Source organism: Kryptolebias marmoratus, linkage group LG12 (assembly GCF_001649575.2).
Source record: "Kryptolebias marmoratus isolate JLee-2015 linkage group LG12, ASM164957v2, whole genome shotgun sequence".
NCBI classification, from domain to species: Eukaryota; Metazoa; Chordata; class Actinopteri; order Cyprinodontiformes; family Rivulidae; genus Kryptolebias; species Kryptolebias marmoratus.
The window spans coordinates 10,251,631-10,272,923 of record NC_051441.1 but is presented as its reverse complement, the minus strand read 5'-3'; the positions used below and the strand labels follow the sequence as shown (position 1 = coordinate 10,272,923).

The following is a 21,293-nucleotide window of genomic DNA, read 5'->3' as shown; positions in this document are numbered from 1 at the left end:
CTAAAACAGAATTCCCTGCCATCCCTCGAAAAGCAACAAAAGTGTGTCTCATTTCAGAGGAATTGAGGGATGGTAAATGGGTGGAATTGTATTTATTCAGAAAAGCATAAGCAAATGAGTAATGTGGTACTAATGAAAAGGGGTGGGAGCTGCTGGGCTGGAGATGGAGAGGAGGTTATGGAGGGTGAGATGAGTGCACAAGGGGTTGAGATAGCAGTGCATATTATAGACATTTCTATAATCTAGCATGCCAAAGGATTTGAATCCAAATAAGCTCCATGAGCTTGGCAGTAGAAGCTGAGCTGCAGTGTAGAATCTCATTTAAAGTAATTACAATCAGTTACTTAACGCTTTCAGAATTAGATTTTATTTTGTAACAGTTGTGGGGAAGGCTTCATTTTAAAGACTATAAGATTACATTTTATTTGAGGGTCAGCGTATAAGAGGTTATTTAAAGCTCCCCGAGCAAAGGCCATTTAAGGTAAATGACTTTGCATGGACTTTATGAGAACAGTTAGAATGAAGCCGCTAGTAATTATATGGTTTGAAACACCAAAAATCAATGTAAAACCAGGTATCCCCAACAGCTTCAGTTGGCCTATTTTAGTCTTGCTTGTTGTCTATGCTTACTTGTATAGTACTGGATAATAAAAAAACACATTTGTAATTTTTTCACAAAGTTCTCCATTTTTTTTATTATTTTTTTGTATGGTGGTCTTTTTAATTACTTCATTTTTTGAGAGCATTTTCTACAGCAGTACGGCATACATGTTATTGGTGCAATGAACATGTTTGTTTAATTCACTTTTTATGCACAGATTTTATTATTCAAGACAAGTAGAAATATTTTGATTTATGATTCAGTTTTTATTGCTAATAAATAACTCTCACTTCCCATAAAATGTATGTATACTAATAGGTTTACACAAGCAAGAAAACAAAAAAAACAAATAAAATATTATTCACAATTACTTTTACAACAATTTATTGCCAATCCAAATTGTATAAATGGGACAACTCTAATCCAGTTCAACATTCATGACACTTTCAGCTTATCAGAAAATTCATAAACCTCAAAGTTTCCAGCACAATCAATTCACTCAAAAGCTAAAAAAAGTGCTTGGCAAATTTGTAAGTGTAGCTTTCCTGCAAACGCAAATCATTGCACTCAGGTTTATTTAGATTTTCACAACATTCCAACCTTCCTGGAATGAAGGTTGTACAATCTGACAGCTTGTAAACACATCAAGAGTAAAGTAAATGTTAAAATGAAGACTTGCAAATTAAGGCAACCTAAAAAAACGAAACTACAATTGATATGTTTGCTAAATTGTACAATTGTCCACTTGGAATTTAAGTCAACACAACATCCCACAGTCATATCGATATATTACAGGAACTACGATGGGGTCTATGATCTAATGAAATTACTTTGAGTCACATCAGTCACAGCAAGGGGCCACCGCCTGCTCAGCAGAGTTCCTAGCGGTAATCAAAACAATATTACTCAGCTCTTTGTTGCATCTCACTGGATCAGCAAAGCTTCTGCCAACCCAGCACAAGAAACATACACTGTACACAAATATTTGCACACAAAGTAACGCTGAAGGAGTGATCTATGGTTGTTTGTGATGTGCCGCCAAAAAACAAAGCAGACTGAGGGTCAGGTCAGGTCAGGTGAACAACAGTCTGCAGTGTTATTCATCTCTTTTTTATACTTGTGTGATATAGTTTAAACAATGGCTAAATGGTAAAAAAGATGTCTAAGAACATAAAAGCTACAGTTGCAATTACAGCATTTAAATCTTGATCACAATATTTAATAAAAACCACATGAACCATCTACACCGTGCATGAATTCAATCTTGATCTGAGCCTGGGAGTTATTTGAGGCAAACAAAGCCTAAAATAAAACCCAAATCTCCCAAATCAACAATTAAAATAAGGCAGCAGAGTATTTTATGTACTTTTATTTTTCTCCTTTCATCAGGAGAGAAAAGCATTTGGAGTGGTCAGTTTTACTTGAAAAATACCACCTTTTCTTTCGTCGTTCTTGTAACCTTGTTCCTGTCCATTTCACCCTTTCCCAATGACACAGAAACATTTATTTTTAACATGTTACATTAGCATCAAAACCTGCAGTGCAAAGTGCAATGGCAGAAGTGTAACGTCTATAATTTAGAAGCGGCGCTCTGTTTGGGTCAAGCACGCAGAACCTCGATACGTCCCTTAAGACACCAGCAGACATTTATCAAACGCTGCTGTGTACACATCCTGCATAACTTTTAAACTGCTTGCATCACGGCCATGCTATGTATACACATCTGCAGATTCCACAGTGTTTGCGGCTGGAGCTCCTGTGTAATCTCAAACTGAGTCGAGCTACGCTGGAACGTGGGTGGGCGTATCATATGTGTAAGAAAGAAAAAACAAAAATGGACCGATTTTACTCAGTGTGTTTTAGCCAATAAAGTATCACAAACAGAAAGTGGGATGCTAAATAACATGGGCAGTGCAAAGGTTGGCCCTTAAGTGTGAAATAATTTCTACACCATGTTTTGTGTGTGGATACATGTGTAGGGAGTGGAGGGTGGTGACAGGCAAAGATTATGTGCTTGTACTCCTTTTCATCGCAGTAAGCACTCACAATGTGTTAGGATGATATACACACAACTCCTGCAGGACAAAAATCTCAGCTTACACATTTACGTGTCCTTAATGTCACCTGTTTTGTTTGCTTTAATTTTACAAAAAGCTATATTTATTAAAATAATGGTGAATTCAGTTTTAAATCGTGCCAACTGTGCCATCTTAATGATCTCGGGCGCAAAAGTTGACTTTAACATCTGTCGCTCAAACACTACATCCTCTATCTACATCAAACCCAAAGGTTTCAGAACATAATGGCCACCTCACATCAGCCTGCTGCCACAGGCCTGAGGCCAGCTGAACTCTGACCTTTGCCTAGGACACACAATTCCAGCCAACAAACACCTGTTTGTTTCCAGCTGCTTCTGACCCTCAGAGTGAGTTATTACACTCAAACACACACAAAATGTTGATCTTTAAATCCTGTCTGCTGGGAGGGTCTGGACCCTCACAGGTGTCGGGGGGCTGATTAGTAGTGACATTGTCAACAAGTAGCAGAACCGGATAAGGATGATTTTTTTAAAAGACTGTTGTCTGGTAATTAGAGTTCTGGTTTACGTATCCTGACCAGTCAGGACTGAGCGACTACAAACACACAGAGACTCAAACAGAGGGGCGTTTAAGTCGCCAGCATGTGTTTAAAGCTGTGTATACATAGATTTGTGCTGGGGTCAACTCTAACAGGTCACATTTGAAAACGTAGCTCTCCAGTAACAGTCAGCGTATTAGAAAGACACTGTTGATGACTTAACTAATTTTATTTTCACTAATTTTTTTAACTAGTTTTATTTTCAAATCAGGGACAGTTCCACACAGCTTGACCTCAAGCTTGACCTCAAGCTGTGTGGTAAATGAGTCTCTGATTTACTCTGATTCTGTAAATGAGTCACGTTGAAATTGTTCCTAACCCAAAAAACCTTCAGGGATGGAAAATCAAAGACTCTTGCACTGTTGTTTTAAGTTTAACAAGTGTGCAGTAGGAGCTATTGATACTGTGTGTATTAAACAGCTTGTAAAATTTGCACAAGGCTTTTATTTATTTGGAGCAAATGTAGCTAGAATTGTAGGCAGGGACTGTTTTTAGAATTTGCTTGTTTTCAGATAGGCTCATAAAAATGAACTCTTAGAGATAGAAAAAAGGCTGTGAAGCTGAATGAAGGGCAAGCAAAGCAACAATTTATATTTTAGGAATTAAAACACATAAAACACCAATCTGGATCTGAAGTGTGGTCTAAACTCTTCAGTGCCTCAACATGTGGACCTGCAGTTGCAGCAGCCGTCTGTGCCGTCCAGTTGGTCACTTGCATCTGGATATTCTGGTATGAGCCCAGCTGGGTGGTTCTACGCTCACTGCAGCACAGTAAGAAACTCATCGCCACATAAGAAAAACATAAACAGGGTCACCCGTGAGGCAGGCTGACGCCGCGTGCCGCTGTGGGTGCCTGCCAGCCCGGGTTGTGGCCTGCGGGGTGTGGGGTACTGCAGCTGAGCACCCGTAGACACCTCAAGTCAATGGGTTCACCTCAGTGGAAAGTCTGCATCAGCCCGCACTGAGCCCACTGGGGCTAAGATAAGGTAGCGATTCACCAAACTCCCCCCAAATCCTCCCCTCCACTTTTCAGGCGACCACAAACTAAATGTATCCTCCATGCGCTGAAGAAAATAGCCCAACTGTGGCGAGGGAGAGCAGTTGGAGGGAGGCTGATATGAAGACAGAACAGTATCAAGCTGAGATGGAGGGGGGAGAGCCGATGAATGGACAAAGTAGGTCTGAAGTGTTTATAGTTTAACCAAAGAAAGAAACAGCCAAAACCAGTTAATGCAGAGAAGTAGGTAAGAGAAGACCCCGAGGAGAAAGACAAGAAGAAATTGAGGGGATCTGAAATGCAGTCATACAAAAAAAGGGAGGGGGTGGTCATTCTTTCCTTAAACCACCACAAATTTTCCTCTCAGAAGGGTTATAATTTACACAAACCCAATAAAGTTCATGAAGAAAACGTGTGGTGCCAACGCAATCTCTACAGTCATTACTGTTTGATTAAATTTTCCTTTTCTTTCTTCTATCATAGTATACTGTTGCACTTTATAGGTTTTCGGGTACATTTATGTGCTCAAAGGTATATAAAAACTATTAAATCTTACAGAAGTTAATTATTTTTCCCAGCATGTAAGACTGCATGCCTTTCTTAACATTATACATCTAAAATCTATTTGATTATAGTCAAAAAGAGACATACAAGACTGTATAAAACAGCTACATCAAAACTGTAATTAAAACTTGGAATAATCTTATTTAGAAAAATTACATGGCTCCTATTTTAGAAAGCATCAAAGTTTCCATTGTATTACAACACAACTTTTATTGTTGCTTTTTTGTAATGTTTCAAACAGATAATCCCACTAAGTGCACCAAAGTTAAATAACAATCTGACATTATTATTGGGGTTTTTTTTGTTTGTTTTTTGCAGTTTTGACAATAGTGCAACCATGTAAAATATATGAAAAAAACAATACAACATTTAAAAAAGCTAAGAGTTGCTTGTGACTTTAGGTATATTCTACTAAACAGTTTCTTTAGGCATATTTTAACCGTTAAAGTAATGACACCTAAAAAAAAAGGATGGTTTAAAAAAATGTCTGATGTCTCTTCTTCCCTACCCCAAAGTCCTTTTGGCTTTGCTGTAGGAAAAAAAAGCCCTATTTCAAGTTTGAAGATTTGGCTAGTTTTTGCCAGAAAATGTCAATCCTACTGAAGTTTTCTTTCATCAGACACTGGAAGCAACATGGAAATGTGGATTTTTTATGAGAAACCAGCCTGAATCTAACTGGTTTGTAAAAAGAAAAAAATTAAACCCTCTTTATTTTTGTTAGAGCAGAAAACAAAACACATGGAAATGACAAACCTATGAGCTTCTATTATACCAGAACGAAGAAAAGATAGAGTTATTGAGAAATTCAGAATACATTAATAGTTAAACTTGAGTTTTGACCAGATTGGACAATATTTAGCTGTAGAAACAGACAGCCTGTTGGCTCACAGCTGTGAGTCCCGACAACTTTAGATCTCCACTGGACCATGGATGGACCATGATGGCCAGGATGTGAAGAAGGAAACAACCCACCTCAGCACAGTCACTTTGTATGTACATCTCTATCACTATTTGAACTTTAAGACTGTTTACTTTTTTTCAGTCCACTGCTAATGAAAGGCTTGCTCCCCAGGAACATCTCCCAGGTGGATCAGAGTGAAAAACCCAGCAGCCTCCCTTATTTTTGTTGTCTTGGACAGTAAAGAGCAAGTGATCCCTAAAATATTTCCCACAGCTGGCTTTTCTTCTTTCTCCATGCTGTTCTTTTGGTCAGACAAGCTTGCCTATTGGTGCTTTGAGGCAAAACCACACTTTCAAATTCACTCAAAGGCTTCATCTACTCAGCTGTTTGATAAAAAAAACACGGGCAAGGAAAACCAGCAGGACACTGAACTTTTAGGGACACCTAAGCTCGTTAATAAATGTCTCAATGTAATTTTGTGAAGGGAAGGCAACAGAATCCAAAATCCAAAAAAATGAAAACAAAGAAGTCAAACTTTGCTTACTTAAAGTCCTGTCCCTTAAAGTATTGTCTACAAGTGTGCAGCGCATGAATGCATGGCTAAAAAGAGACATGCATGATTAGTTCCATGTCCGTCCAACTGTTATGTCTTGTTGAGTGACAATGAATACTGTTTTACAACGGTCTACATGTGCTGAAAAGGGCGAAGAAATGGCAGAGCTGTTCAGGCATGTATTACACTGTGGCATATTGCACATAAATGAAAATGTGTGTATGTGACTGACCATCTGAGTCTGCTAGGACAAAGCCCCCTCAACTCATGCATGGGCTGCTGTGTAAGACAAGACTGTGAAACACACACATACATACATGCATAGTGCACTGAAAGGGGGACTTATTGGTATAAATAGGAACACAAGTCTTGTGATCTATGCTGTCACACACTCACAATTAAGTATGAGTTATAAATGAGAAGTTTGACAGATTTTTAAAGAAAAGATGCAGCACAACTATGTCAAAAGAGTACTCATGTGGATTAAAACAAGACAAGTAGGTACATTTTCAATTTCATGGCTACAAATGAAAAATAAACATGGTAAATTTGTTTTCAATTTGGATATCCAACAAGTAAAAAAAAAAAAATCAAAAAATCCCAACGAGGCATGTTTTTGTTTTCATTGCAGGTAAAAAAGAAGTCCTTGAATGAAGGTTTTACACAAACATCCTTTAATGATAAAAAAATGACAAAGTTGTAGCCGTTTTGGTCATACCTTGAAAAATAAAGTTATGTAATATATTGTGACATCACGCTCAACAAAACGTGTTGTGAAAGACTCGGCTACTACCAAATCAAATTTTAGTGAAATATTTGTGACAAAGTTATACACATTTTTGTGTTTGGTAACGTCACATAGCTGCGGTGGCCATCTTAAAAAACTTAATCAGCTTAATCTTGACTCTAAAACTTAATCAGATGGAGATGTGGATCCAATAATTCATTTCTGAAAATTTTATGAAAATCCATCCAGTGGTTCATGAGATATTTTGCTAACGGACAAAGTTGACTCCAAAAGGTTTTTGGCATAATTTTAAAAAAATATCTTTCACAATTATTACTGTTAGCTTTAAGCCTTTCAGCAGCAGGTGATGAAAAGTCTGCATCGGGGACTTTCAGCTCTTAAAGTCTCTACCTCCCACTTGTCCCCAACTCTTTAGTCATCTGTCCCTGCAGCTTGACACAAAGTGCCCATACAAAAGCCAGCTGACTAATTGGTCTCACTGAAATAATGTTTGCTGGCCTCATACAAAGAATGTTCAGTCAGTGTTGGAGAAGGAAAATCCACTGGGGTTGGTTCTTCATCAAACATTAAATACCAACTGCTTCACCCCAGGAGAGCCTCCACGTTCTCCATTAACTTCTTTAGCACAGTAGATAAATTATTTCCTGACCACCACCACCTCATCAACCCTCCTACTAATTACATTTTGATGATATTCTAAAAATCTGCTTAAGTCAAGTGCAGAGACTCAGACGCACAAATCTGAGCAGCAAAACAAAGAGGCCATGCAGGTGCAGAGCAGCTTTTCTTGTCATAACATTTCCACAAAGACAGCTGAAGTCTGACAGGCAGTGATGCTATACAGTTACCATTTCTGGCTCTGTTGTCCACATACTGCTCAGAAACATGCGCGCACATGTACACACATGGAGACAAATGCACATACGTTGACGTAGGAATGTTAACAAGTGGGCATACGCACAAACAGAAACAGACAGGGAGCAGCAGCAGCGCGCCGCAGCACTTTTCCGGTTAAACGAAGCGTGGCATACTGCTCCCACTTCGCTGACAGTGACACGTTTCCACAGTGTGGGCAGACAAATCGAGCCCACATGGGAAGTGACTTCAGCCAAGGGACACATCTGGCCCACCTGCACCAGTAGGGTATTGAGGTTCAAGTAAAACAACTTTGTAAACTTTTATACCAATGTCAGTTTTGCAAGTCACAGTTGCTCTGGCATAACATATTACGATATTCCTGTTGGAAATTGATGGGACACTATTTGCACATGCACGTGACTGTAGCATTTTATGTAAATAACCATATAATGCAAAATTGACAGTAGTGCAAAAGTAATAATAACATCAACTGCTATATAACTATGAGACTGAAGTTGTTTCAAGATGGCAGCAATCCACTTTGGTCTGCGTCTCACTCAGACTAGGTTTTTAATTTGCCAGTCTGATCAGAATTAAACTTTCTTTCTTCAAACTGAGACCATTCAAAGACCTATCTACAACAAGTAAGATATTAATTGTTCAAAACCACAAAACCACACTTTAAAAAAAAATGAACAGTAACTTTAAGCATCAGATGAAGTGACTGGACCATCTGCATCATCAAGAATTCACAAAATTCACTCAGAGTGTAAAAAAAACCCATCATAATGCCGCAGTAAAGTTAGAGTTTTAAGCAAAAAAAAAAAAAGGTAAATAAATGATAAAAGTTATCATTGTTTGAATAAACAACAAAAGCCATAAAAATAGTAATTGCTTTGATCTGTTTTTTTAAAACACTTGATTAAATAAATTGTTAAGATTAAGAAAAAGTAGAAGGTTGGAGCAACCACTTATTTTAATTTTTGTTTTATTTTTGAATGTAAACCTCAAAGGGGCTCACATGTTTTCATTGTATCTGTTCAGATGAAATACACAATCCTGTCTTTGTTCATTTCTATTTCCGGTCTCTCTGTCTCTCCCCTTGCATACTTCCATTATTCTTTGTAAGATTAGGAGGTGTGCAGCGACAGGCTGCCAATCTGCAGCCGTCCCAGAGGCAGCAGCAGAGGCCAGGCCTGCAGGATGGGTGTAGGCAGGGCGCGGGGCAGAGGAAGCCATCCACTAATGAGAAACACACTTCTCTCCATCACTCAAATCCTTTTTTTAACCACAGCAAAAATGGAGGTGGCAGGCAGCCCAGAGGTGAGCGGAGTCCAAAAACAAAGCATGATTTAAAAACGGGAGCTCTGCAGCTCTATGGTTCCTGATTCCCATGAAAGGGACAATCATGACAATCATTATAACATTTGTGCAAGCACTGCAAGATATATGGAGAGGAAAAAGGAGGAGGTAAATTAAAACATACTGGGAAAATATTAAGGTATGGGAGCAAAAGCTCAGAGAGCAGCATTGTTAAATGAAGCAAAAGTGTGCGTTTATTCTTGTTAGAACTCTGAATTCATGTGTAAGAATGAAGGCCTGTGCTGTCTCCTTTTTAGCCCTGTATCTTTAGCTCCTTGATATCTTATTCTACTGAACACTGAGGCAAGTGCTGAAGAAAACCTGCAATTAGCCAAAGTAAAGTGAAGGCCTTTGCTTGGGCAAAGAGCCCAAATAAAACTGCTAGCACTTTTTCTGATAATGTGAAAAAAAAGAGACATTTTTCCAGATGTTGGAGGAAAAAAAACCCAGCATCCACAGCTGCAAGTGTAACTCTGCTGCTGTTTTTTTTAATGATGGAAAGTGAAGTCTGACTCTGTCTTAAACTCTGAAACTGAGACAGATCAGAGTGAGGTTTCCAAAAAAGCTACACTGTTTTGAGTCATTAAGACGTTCTTAGCTGCCACGTATTGCAAATCAACCATCTTTGGTCAACAATCTTCTGCTTTCTCTGCATAAAATTATAATCCAAACATGAGAAGAAAGTAAAAAAAAATTAAAGGTGGCTGGAAGAAGAGAAAAGAAGGGAGGCGGGGTGAAGGACTTTATATTTTTCCGTCTGTGGTGAGTTCACACAAAAGGGTCCTTCTGATCCCTGGAGTGCTGAGCACATACCTGCGGGATGAAATCAAAACCCTCTGTGAATTATATTAAAGATCCCCAGCCAAACGCTCCACATACTTCCATGTGCTTTTTAAAAGTCCTGCACAGTTCCATTAAGTTTTAAAAAAACAAACACTTAATTTAAATTGCAGACCCCAGCACCTTCAAAAAACAAGCTCCCTACTTTCATTTTATTTACGAAGAGACAAGAGAAAAGTAGGAAACAGTCAAGATTATGGATAGTAGATAAGAGAGTGTAAGGGGTAGTAAGCTGAGGATTTGCTGAAGAATATCAGCTGTAGTTTTAAAAATATAAAACTAGGAATAATAGATCATTTGGTCTTTGGGTTTAATCATAAGGTGTTAAACAATATCAAAACTTCTTTCAGCACAAAATAGGGTTGGGATTAACATATCTTTTAAAAAAAGCCAATAAAAGCTCACAGAGAATCAATATCTTTATCTAAAAAAATATACGAGGGGATTTCAAAGCTGCCTCCCACTCCTTTTCATCCTCCTTTCCTGGTCAAACTCCCTCTACACTGAATCACAAAGTGAAACCCCAAATGACTAACAGACTCCAGACACCATGTTTCAACTGTCAGAGCACTGAGTTCAGGTTCGCTGACAGAGCGTGTGCGGTCACATCTCTGCTTAATCCCATCCCCCACGGTTGTTATGGAGAGGGGGTGCAGGAACTGAACTATCGACTTGACCCCTGAGGATCACCTGAGGATTGGAGTTCTGCCTTCCCCGACACCATACGCATTCACCTCCACAGCAAAGCTTCATTTTTTACTTAGAAAGTCAGATAAAAAAAAATCAAGTTCAACTATATTTCAAATCCTGAGTTGTGGGGTTTTTTTGGGGGNGGGGGGGGGTTGTCTGATATGGTTAGCAGTGCTGCAGCTGCACCTAATCCCCACAGGAAAGCCTTCATCTGGGACTGATTTTAAAGAAACTAAGCCAGGGTGAGAGAAAGAAAGGGACTGTTCTGTAAAAGTCTGGGTCTTTTCTCAATTCTCCTGATTAAAGAGAGCTTGGCTCAATTACACCCACTAACTGAGCCTTACTCTCGGACCCAACATACAAAAACAAAGAGAAAGGAAAAAAATTGTGGAGAGTGGGCGAGGAGTGCAAGAACGAACATCACACCTGGGCAGAGCTTCCCTCCATCGTCCAACAGCTCGGTCTGTCAGCAGTGTTTGCCTCAAAGGGCACGTTCTTTGTGTAACCTGGGACTGGGTTGGGAAAACAAAGAGGCCGGCTCTCCTGAGACTATCCTCTCCAATCAACAGGCTGGATACTTGTCAGGTCACAGTGATTTGTTTTAATCAGCCTCTCACAAGCAAAAAGACAGGTCAAGGTTTGTTATGCTGAGAAGTTAGAGAAGATACGCGTGTGTTTATGGGTACCTGCTTTTACTTGTACGAGTAAGAACTGAAGAGAAGACTATTAGTAGTGACTGGGGACCATTTAAGGGATCAAAAACAGAAATTTCCATTTTGAGGTTACTATTTTGTCATGCTGAATTTTAACCATGTGACCTGTGGAGACCTGATTGTCAGCTTGAAGATATAATTAGAAGCCAGCATACAGGCAAACATCATCCAGAGTTAGATGTTCTAACTGAAGGTTTCCGTAGCTGCTAAAATGTGGCGCTGCATGGATAACCATCATGACATTTTAGGCATTTACACAGCAAGCTGGTTGCAATCATGCCTAGTTGTAAAGTTTACTGGTTGCAGTAGGCTTAGAGGCCTAATTAAGCTCATTATTGTAATTCTGGTTTATGGAGGGGAGAGTATCAGAGAAACACAAAGTTCCAGTCTCTTCTCAAATGACCAGATCTGCAACTTGTATGGAAAATGGGCAGTAATAGTAACCTTTCCACCATTCAAAACGCCCCTCTTAGAATGGTCCTCCCTCCATTCCTCACTTTTTTGGTCTCTTTTTAAACCCCAAAAGTAAACATTTCCCCTCCATTATTATCCCTCCACATTATATTCCACCCACAGCCCCGTCTTACTGGCTCGTGATACCAGGCCTCTTTGTGTTGTGACACTCCAAAGAAAACAGTCCTACTGAATGTTGTGGACAAGCGCTGCTAACCTGACACAAGCCAGCTCACTGCTCCAATTACACAACATGTTTGCCGCAGCCCATTTAATTATAAACAGACAAAAAAAAAGATCCATCTTTGAATGCACCTCAAGGCCTAAAATGACAGGGAGGATAAAGCTTCCTGATTTATGTAGAATGACACTGGTGAATTTGTTGGAAGGATAGAGAAGGGGCAAAAAAATGTAGACATGGTCTCTTTTTCAATATTGCAGTCTGCCTTTTCCATAGCTTCTTGGTCATAAACAAGAGGCACGTGAGGCTGAACTAAAGCCTAAATTATCCACAGAAAACCTACCATGATAATTAACCAGAAATAATGACTTAAAACATGTCCAAAGGGTAGTTGAGGACAGCCCAATGCTGGCCAGAATGGGAAAAATATATCACCCTTATACCAACACAGTTCATTATTGAATGAACTGTTCAATAATGTTCATATGTTCAATACTGTTCATTATTCATTATGAAATGATTTGTGACTCAAATGACAGAAAGTATGCCCAGCATGATCTTGCCAATTATCAAGAAAAAAGGTTGCCACTTTCTGTTATCAGATGTCTGAAAACAGGATCAGGGTTTGGTAGTGATACAGGTAGTAATGTTATGTACATTTTCCTGTAACAGCAGCTTGGGTCAAGATCTGAATGGGATGTCAAAACATAAAAAAGGAAGAAGATAAAAAAAATTTGTTATATATATCCAAAGACATTAGGAAAGGAACCAGCCTATCCACAATGAGCAGATAAGAAAAAGGTTTATACAAACATACCTTAATGCAAGCTAAAGTGAGAAATAAGAAGAACAAAATAGCAGTAAAGGGCAAGATCTCATCAGTCATTTGGTTGCTTTATATCAGTGCTGGTGTGCAGGCATCTGGTGATGTGGTCTTGTGAGTGATAACTCTCTGACACACCATCCCAGTACATGATAGCATGGCTGCAGTGATTTAAAACAGAACGACTGATGCAGAGCAGATGGGAGTGCACACACCCATGTAATTACATCCAGTGGAAAATCCTTGTGTTTTAAATAAACTAGTAATAAAATACACAGGGCATCTTTTGAATTAAGAGCCAGTTCATACAATCTATAATTTCTTAAATTATCTCTTGATTAGAAAAGGAAAATATCAGAACGCTGCACAGTGAGTGAGTAACAAGGTAGTATAAATTAAGTTTTAACAACTTGTCTTCAGATGACCAGAAAATCTCACACTGTTGTCTCATTCTCACCCAAACAAAAACAGGCAACTACACACTCTTAGTAAACTTCAACATTCCTCTGCCTACAAGCAGTGACACCACAGGCAAACTCTCCAGTAAAATTAGACAATTAACACTTTCCTCTGTGGCTTTAGAGGACAACCCAAAGGATTTTTCCAGACATGTGGTATAAATCTCACCAAGAATATTTTTGTAATAAGGAATGACAATGGAATGTGCAGCATTATATAGCCCTGACTTCCATAAAAAGCATGACAGCACCAAAAAAATGTGATGATTGCAAAGTTTAAACTGAAAGTCAACTGTTTGCCTCAGTCAAATTGATCAAATGGAAATAAGCATTGATGGCTAGCTTAGTCAGCTCCCCAATATCTCTGTTTGAAGAAAAAGCAATAACCTTCCTCAGTTACAGCTTTTATTTAGCAGTTTTTGGTTAATAAAAGAGTTTAATAGATACATTAAAAAAATAAAATAATAATTTACAATCTATAACTTAGCACTTCTTGATTTAGAAATTCAAATGCTAACACAACTTAAAATACCAAAGAATTGATGTGGAATCTGGTGTGTTCAAGCTATTTTAGAGACAAAGCAGAAGCAAACATTTGTATACAAAAAGTGCTCTGAGAAGCTTGCTCTCTGCTTTTTTTTTTAACAGTAAAAGTTACAATAAAGTGTCTTAATTCACTACAACACGCTGCGTGACCTGAGAAAATCTGGTCAGCACAAGTTTGAAAAACCTTGGCCTGCTAGCCTGTTTATAACAGCACTAAAATGCATGAACTGGACCTGACAAAAGATTCCTCTCTCCCACCCCCTCTGCTCTCCCCTCCAGTCCAATCCTACATCCTTCAATTACTCCCCTCTCTGGAAGCCCGCCATGCTCCTGCTCTCCAGTCCTCGGCAGCCGTGTTAGGAAAAATAAACTGAGCGACTGGAGAAATGACAAGCGCCGAGCTGCAGGGGGAAGTGTCAGTGTATCTGCTGTTTCCTGACTCTCGGCAGCAGTTATGGACAGAAGGACGCACATTCATACAGCCTCTTCTCTACAGAGACAGAAGTCAGTAGCCTTTGTGTGTGTGTGTGTGTGTGTGTGTATCTGACCAAGGAAGTGGCAGGAATGTAGAAAGACGGTGTCAAAACACTGGGAGGTCCACATAACTGTTCAATCACAATGTGTGAAGGCTTACTACACATCATTTCATACATGCACAACTAACACACATATGCTGTACGCTTAGAATGTAAAATTACACAGAGACACACTTTGTACTGTCAGACAAGAACGCTCACTGATACATGGACATTAAAGTGCAGAAAGGTCAACGTTTGAACTGCACAAGTCTGTTGGGGAGGGGTATAACGGTTAATGCAGGACTCACCCACTGGAAGTACCGAGAGACACTGTGCTGATTGAAGAGCTCAGCTTCCTGCTGTCCCAAAGTCTCACCTCACGACTACGCATCTGCACATTCACAAAAACAAGACGCTGAGACATCACAGGATGGCGGAAATTTATACCAACTCAAAGTCCCCTTTCTTAGGTACACCTGTCCAATTGCTTGTAAACCCAAACAGCTAATTAACCAGTCACATGGCAGCAACCCATGAATTTAGGCATGTAGACATGGTGAAGATGACTTGCTGAAGTTCAAATCAAGCATCAGAACGGGGAATTTAGGTGACTTTGAACGTGGCGTGGTGGTTGGTGCCAGACGAGCTGGTCTGAGTATTTCAGAAACTGCTGATCTTCTGCGATTTTTACACACAACAATCTCTTGGGGTGGGTGTGTGAACTTCATCATGTCATTTTCATCACGTCTAGATGTCTAATTGCATTGAGTTGCTGCCATGTGACTGACTGATTAGCTATTTGTGTTAACAGGTGAACCTAATAAAATTTTCATTGAGTGTATATTCAGAACAGCAATTTTGGAGCACTCTTTCAAAAGTAAAATTGGAGTGGGGTTCATTATTTTATTAAAAATTAATGAGAAAATAATTCTACATTTTGAGACTAAAATTAGTCACTGAAAACTCTAAATATATAGGGACATGATCTTCAAGTCATCCATCCACATCCTTTGAAAACCACACCGGACATATTTTTATTACAGTGTCAAGATTTGATATAAAAGACAAATTTAAACCCAACAAGTTGTTTTTAAAGGTTCTCACCATATCAAAGCCAGTCGTCACTAACTGGTCGTCTTTGGCCCACAGGATACGGGAATCCTTGTTGTTCTGAAGGCTCTTGGCACTCTGTGGGACAAATAATATAAAAATATATGACTCAGCTTTGTAACGTCACAAGAAGAAAATTTTAAAATACTGATTTCTTCCGGTAAATGCCTCATGATGCTCCAACCTGACCCTAATCTTTAGGTCTAATTCAACTAATGAGGAGAGTGATGAGTGAATGATTTGTAGTTAGAAAAAGACGGAGATAGAGGAAAGAGTACAGACAAAATTCCCAGGTGCCTCTCATCCCTGTGGTTAAACAGAACAGGACTTGTCCCATGAAAGGAGAGATTGTTTTTGTTGATGGAACGAAATGGGTGACTTCTGCCTCGAGTGTATCTTGGTTTACCAAACCGTGACACAGTGCTGAGCCTTTTCCTTACTTTGCTGCCATGGTGATTATGTGTCAAAACAGCACCGCCAGGTTGGGTTTAATAGGTGGTCTTCAAACACAAATGACACATGTTGTCAAAGGTAGAGTCTAAAAACAAGTGGGAGTGTTGAAATAAGAGGAATGCTTGGTTAAACAACAAACTCAAGTGCAAAAGGTCATGCATTGGTGCAGGATTTAGTATACATTGTGGTTTTCCATCAATATACAAGTGTGTACTGTAATTAGGAGCGAAAAAGGAGAATCAAGATGAACAAGACTTTCTTGCAGATAAGGAACTGTTCTGTAGTTGGCAAGGATAAAAAGAAATCAGCTTATCTTTTAGGACAGATAATACTGTCACATCTCAGAGCCTAAGTGTTTCCACTGAGCTTCCCCATAAGGCTTTGGAATAGCGATGGAATTTCCATGGAACATGAGCCGTTAGTCCCTAATCCCACTTTGTCTCCCAAAATTACTGTTGTCTTTTTTATAGCCACAGTAGTTGAAGAAACAGTGGTTGTGGATGGCAAGAAGACAAAAGCTGGTTTTGTGTGTTTATCTCCAGAGTGTGCAGACTGATTGTTGTGTAACCGTTAAACGTCCACAGAAGACAAACTATGAGAACAAATGGGGGGCTTTCAAGCTGCCATATTGGATCCTTGAATATACTGTAGGTTTAACAGTAACTGGGACCTGACTCTAAGAGTTTGCTGGAAACTTTGCTAAATCTGCAATTGAAGCTAATGGCTGGAAATACATGCACAGGAAGTGATTAAATTCAGTTTGACAGGAGAAGCACATCTGTGTTTGGAGGATGCAACAAACAGGTTCTGTTATTAATAATTCAAACCAAAATTCTTCTCCTCATTTTTTTACTGATGTCTCAACACTCCCAGACTGGGGGGCTGAGAACCGAATGCTAAACAGGGAGAAACAGAGGATGTGGTTTTCTCAATTTTGTATTAAATGAGCACTTCATTGCTCCCAAATCCTCCCCAGGTGCTACTTATTTTCATCCATGAGCACAATGAATGAGACACTAAATGTTAGTTTGATCCAGGAACAGCAATTTTTTGATGGAAGAAGACGGAGGAAAGAGGTTCCTGTTCTAGCCAGTTGGACTGCTGCATGTTTTATTTATTTTAGTAAGAAAGAATTTTACAAGTTCACTCCCTTCTCCACAGGGTGCTATAATAGTATGTTATCGCTGTAAGTATGTGCAGACATAAAAAAGCTCTTTGGACTTCTAAGATTAGGAACTAAACACATAAAAAATTGCGTTTTCACAAAGCCTGTTAAATCTGGGCACAACTGCAAATGAATAATTCTCAAGTAATTTGTGGGCAACAGTTTGAAAATTATCAACATATAAAATAATAAAAAAAATTAGGATTTGATAAAATAAAATTAGATTGTCTTAAAAAGTATTGAATTTAGGTTAGCAACTGAACATGTTTCCTGTTTATTTTGAGTCTCATAGTGCAAATAAGACAGAAGAGTTCATACATATGCATTGATACATTTGTTTCCATGGTGATCAGAGGCTGTAATCACATGGCTATTATCATTATGTTTTACCACAAATATCACATGAAATAGGAACTAATTCTTTAATACAAATGATAATGCATCAGCAATAATCATTATTTATTTAGGTCTTTCATGTGCACCCTCAAGTGGGGCTGTTTTTGTTTTCTCAGCAGAATGTCACAGAAGCTTTAAATAAGACTTTAGAAAGTTACTGCAAACAACCAATGTAATCAACTTTAATAAATGCACCAGAACCATAACCAGACAACACAGGAAGGAGTCGTACATGAGACTGCAAATGTTTAAAACAGTTCAAGTACAGACTTTAACCTGCTAGTTCTTTTGTTAAAAGTCTGAATAATGTTCTGATGTGCAAATAAACCCTGTAACATGAAGTATTCTCAGTGAATTCTTATTTTTACTGCTTAGAGTCCACTTAACTTGAACAATCTTAAAAATGGTTGTAGTTACTAATACAGAGTTTTAGAAACATTTACCACTCTCAAGAAAAAAAAAACACTAATTTTTATATGTATACATTACTTAAACCAGAAAAAGTGCAATTTAGAGCAATTTGAAGTCCAGGTCTTTTGCTAAAATAAAGATTTATTTCTGGCTCCTGCTTTTTACTCACACACGCTGACATAACAGCAGTTACAATCTTCTTATTAAAATTTCAGGACAAATAGGAAACCCTGTAAACTATGTTGAGGTATGAATTAGATCTACAGCAGTGGTGTCCAATCCTGGTCCTGGAGGGCCACTATCCTGCATGTTTTTGGCGTTTCTCTGCTTTGACGCACCTGATTTGAATGACTGAGTTATTAACAGGCTTCTGCAGAACTTGAAGAGCAGGGAAATGACTAAAACATGCAGGATAGTGGCCCTCGAGGACCAGGATTGGACACCACTGATCTACAGAGATAATGGGAAAATAAATTTCACATGTGTGCAACAAGATTCCAAAAGTGTTTGCGTTTTCCTCTAAACATAAAACTTAAGCCAAGACTCCTGTGTTGGAACAGTTCCAGTCAGTGAAATATTGAAAAAAAATATATACATATATAAATAAATAAATATAAACAACACTGGTGGTTCAAATTAATTTTATTGTAGTCAGCTTTGAAGGAATGTGGTATTACTGTACTACATATGCATGCACCAAAATCAAATGTGAACTTCAACTTCTGCACCTCTCTTAGGGATGATACGTCTTTGTCCGTAGCAGAGTTTTAACCGATACCGTCTGTATGTTAAACAGATGTTTTCTTGCTCCTGGTGCGCTCCCAAAAGGCTTTTTCCATTAAGAGGATTTACAAAAACTCCACCGACCAAAGCACTGACACAGTTGATAATAGGTCTTGGATTGAATAAACACCCCAGTCATGACAGTGGACCATTTTTTATCCTGCAGTCTACTACTACGTCTGATGCAGGTAACCAAGCTCTTGTATGCCTTATTAAGTCCACGAAGGAGAGTCAGTTGGCTGCAGCTGTGGTGGTGTAAACAGAAAGAGAATTCATTGCCACTGAGCAGTTCATCACCGGTACCACTGGCTGATTTCCTTCCAGGGTCAGGAGAATTTTCTGGCATTCAGACCAAACTAGGAACAAGTTGAGCTTAGACTATTTTAAACTGCTTAGTGCCTGTGAAACAGCAGCGCTACTTTTAGGAGGCACATGCTGAATCATATTCCTGGCTAGCAGCTGGAGTGCTTAAAGACACACACACAAGTAAACAGAATATATTCAGCATCATCACTTTTAGAGGCAGTGCAGAGTTTATTAATGAGATGATAGCATTTCCTGAGGAATCATCAACTATTTAATGAGCTCCATACTTTAAGGGAACAATATCAAGACAACAGCTTTTATAACAGCTTTGTAAGGTTGTCCTGACACACTCTAACAGTTGCTGAGCAGATTTTAGATTTGCCAAATTCAATTTCAGCAAAGATTAAATTGGAACAGTAATGGCACAGATCAAACGGTTCTGGTGTGAAAGTTGCCAGTTTTATTCTGATGCTGTGGGTTCTTCTCACAGCTAGAAGCTATGTTTGTTCATAAATTGGCCAAAAAAAACCTCTTGAAATCAAAACATCTTTTAGGTCTTTACTACACTTATTACTACCTGACCCATGCAAGGCAAATCAACCTGCATTGAGTTTCTCAGCATCCATAAATCACAGCAACAGTATCACACCCAGATCTTTAAACACAGGCAGCTTTGAGCCCAGATGTCTTCTGGACTTGGCATTTGAAGCAATGCATGAGGATTATAATTTGTTTTGGGCCTCTGCTCACCTTTTTCCCAGTAGAAGAGATCATAAGGCAGCAATAGCTATTACTACCACCTAAGGCCAGCCAGAGGACACAACATCTGGACCTTGTGAGTGTGTGTATGGATGTTGTCAAACAGTATCCTTCTGCTGCAATCAAATATATATATAACTCACATCCCACTCACCTAGAGCCTTCCTTCTTGCAGCTAAACCATGCAGACATGCAACAAATCCATCATGACACGGTTGAGATTGGGAAACAAAAAGGAAGATGGAGAGAAAGAAAAAATGGAAATATGAGCTCAATGTTTTCCTTAGCAGCCAAGCAGAGGATCCAAGCTGATTGGAATAACACAGATGGACAGAGGAAAAAAAAATTATTTATGACACAGTGAACAGGAGATGTAGGAAATCAACTACACCTGCTTGAATGACTGCTTCACATGCACGAGTAAAGGAAGTAGAATAAATGACATCACATGTTGGAAAAGACGATTACCAAGACAGGTGTCAGCTTTGATGGTGTTGGAAAGTATTTTTCAGACCATTAAGCAACATAAGCCCTAAGCTAGATCTAATAGTATTAAAAAAGGAATGATCAAAGAGAGGATGAACATATTGCTGGCTGAGAAAAAGCAAATCAGCCCCAAACAACACCAGAAAGAGGTCACCATGAGGTTAAACACTTTGCAGGCTGGGACACAGATGCAAGAAATTGCCAGTCAGCAGCAGTCTGGCCAATTATAGTTTTATGGGTCTATTAAATATCCTCTCTCAATATAAACAAATGAGGATCATTTCTTCTTCTATGTTTCTCCCTCAGCTATTTAACACATGAACTTTAACAGAAGGCGTGCACATCTGTGTCACTAGCCGAGAATGTTGATTCAACCACCAGGACAGATATCAGGTGTCTCTGCGCACATATGGGAACTATCACAACCTCTATCTCTTTAACCGACTCTCATTTTGTCCGTCTTTCCACTGTTCTGTGGTTCGGCTCAGTGTGAATGTAGGTATTTTGCAAGCAAAAGTGGTGCAAAAATTAACCGATTATTTTTGTAACTTCATTCAGTCTGACAACCTCCAGTCAGGATAAGGAGTCACTCCCGTTTCAGAATACTTGATCTCAAATCTGGCTTCGTGGAAAAAAAGTTATCCCCGAAGACGAAAAGACGTGATAATCATTTTGTCTATGTTTGTGCGGGTGTCTATCTGAACCACTGAACAGATTTTATTGAAACTTTCAGAAAGTAATCATTGGATGTAGGCAGGGGTGGATATTAAAAATGTTGTCCACCAGCCACTCAAATATTTTACCAGCCACTATTTTTTGTTCTTGTTATTTCATATGATGATGATGATGGAGGTGGGTGGAAGCAGTTGTGGTGCCCTACAAGCTGAACAACACCTCTTTCTGGACACTGCATGGAAATAACTAGACTTTTCTTATTTTATTTTTTTATTTTAAACCATTAAAAGATGCATATCTGTACAT

The 21,293-nt window shown here is 38.9% G+C and overlaps 1 protein-coding gene across 2 annotated transcripts in view; it reads right to left on the bottom strand.

Annotated features, from left to right (window-relative positions):
- The window catches only part of LOC108247640 (mitochondrial import inner membrane translocase subunit TIM16), a 99,395-nt gene that overhangs the window by 52,707 nt on the left and 25,395 nt on the right, over window positions 1-21,293 (bottom strand). For both annotated transcript variants that reach the window (XM_017435934.3, XM_017435936.3), the window contains exons 8-9: window positions 15,548-15,631; window positions 14,752-14,834 (exon numbers count right to left, since the gene is read on the bottom strand). In XM_017435934.3, coding sequence (XP_017291423.1) covers window positions 14,752-14,834; window positions 15,548-15,631 — 167 coding nt within the window. The remainder of the gene's footprint in view (window positions 1-14,751; window positions 14,835-15,547; window positions 15,632-21,293) is intronic.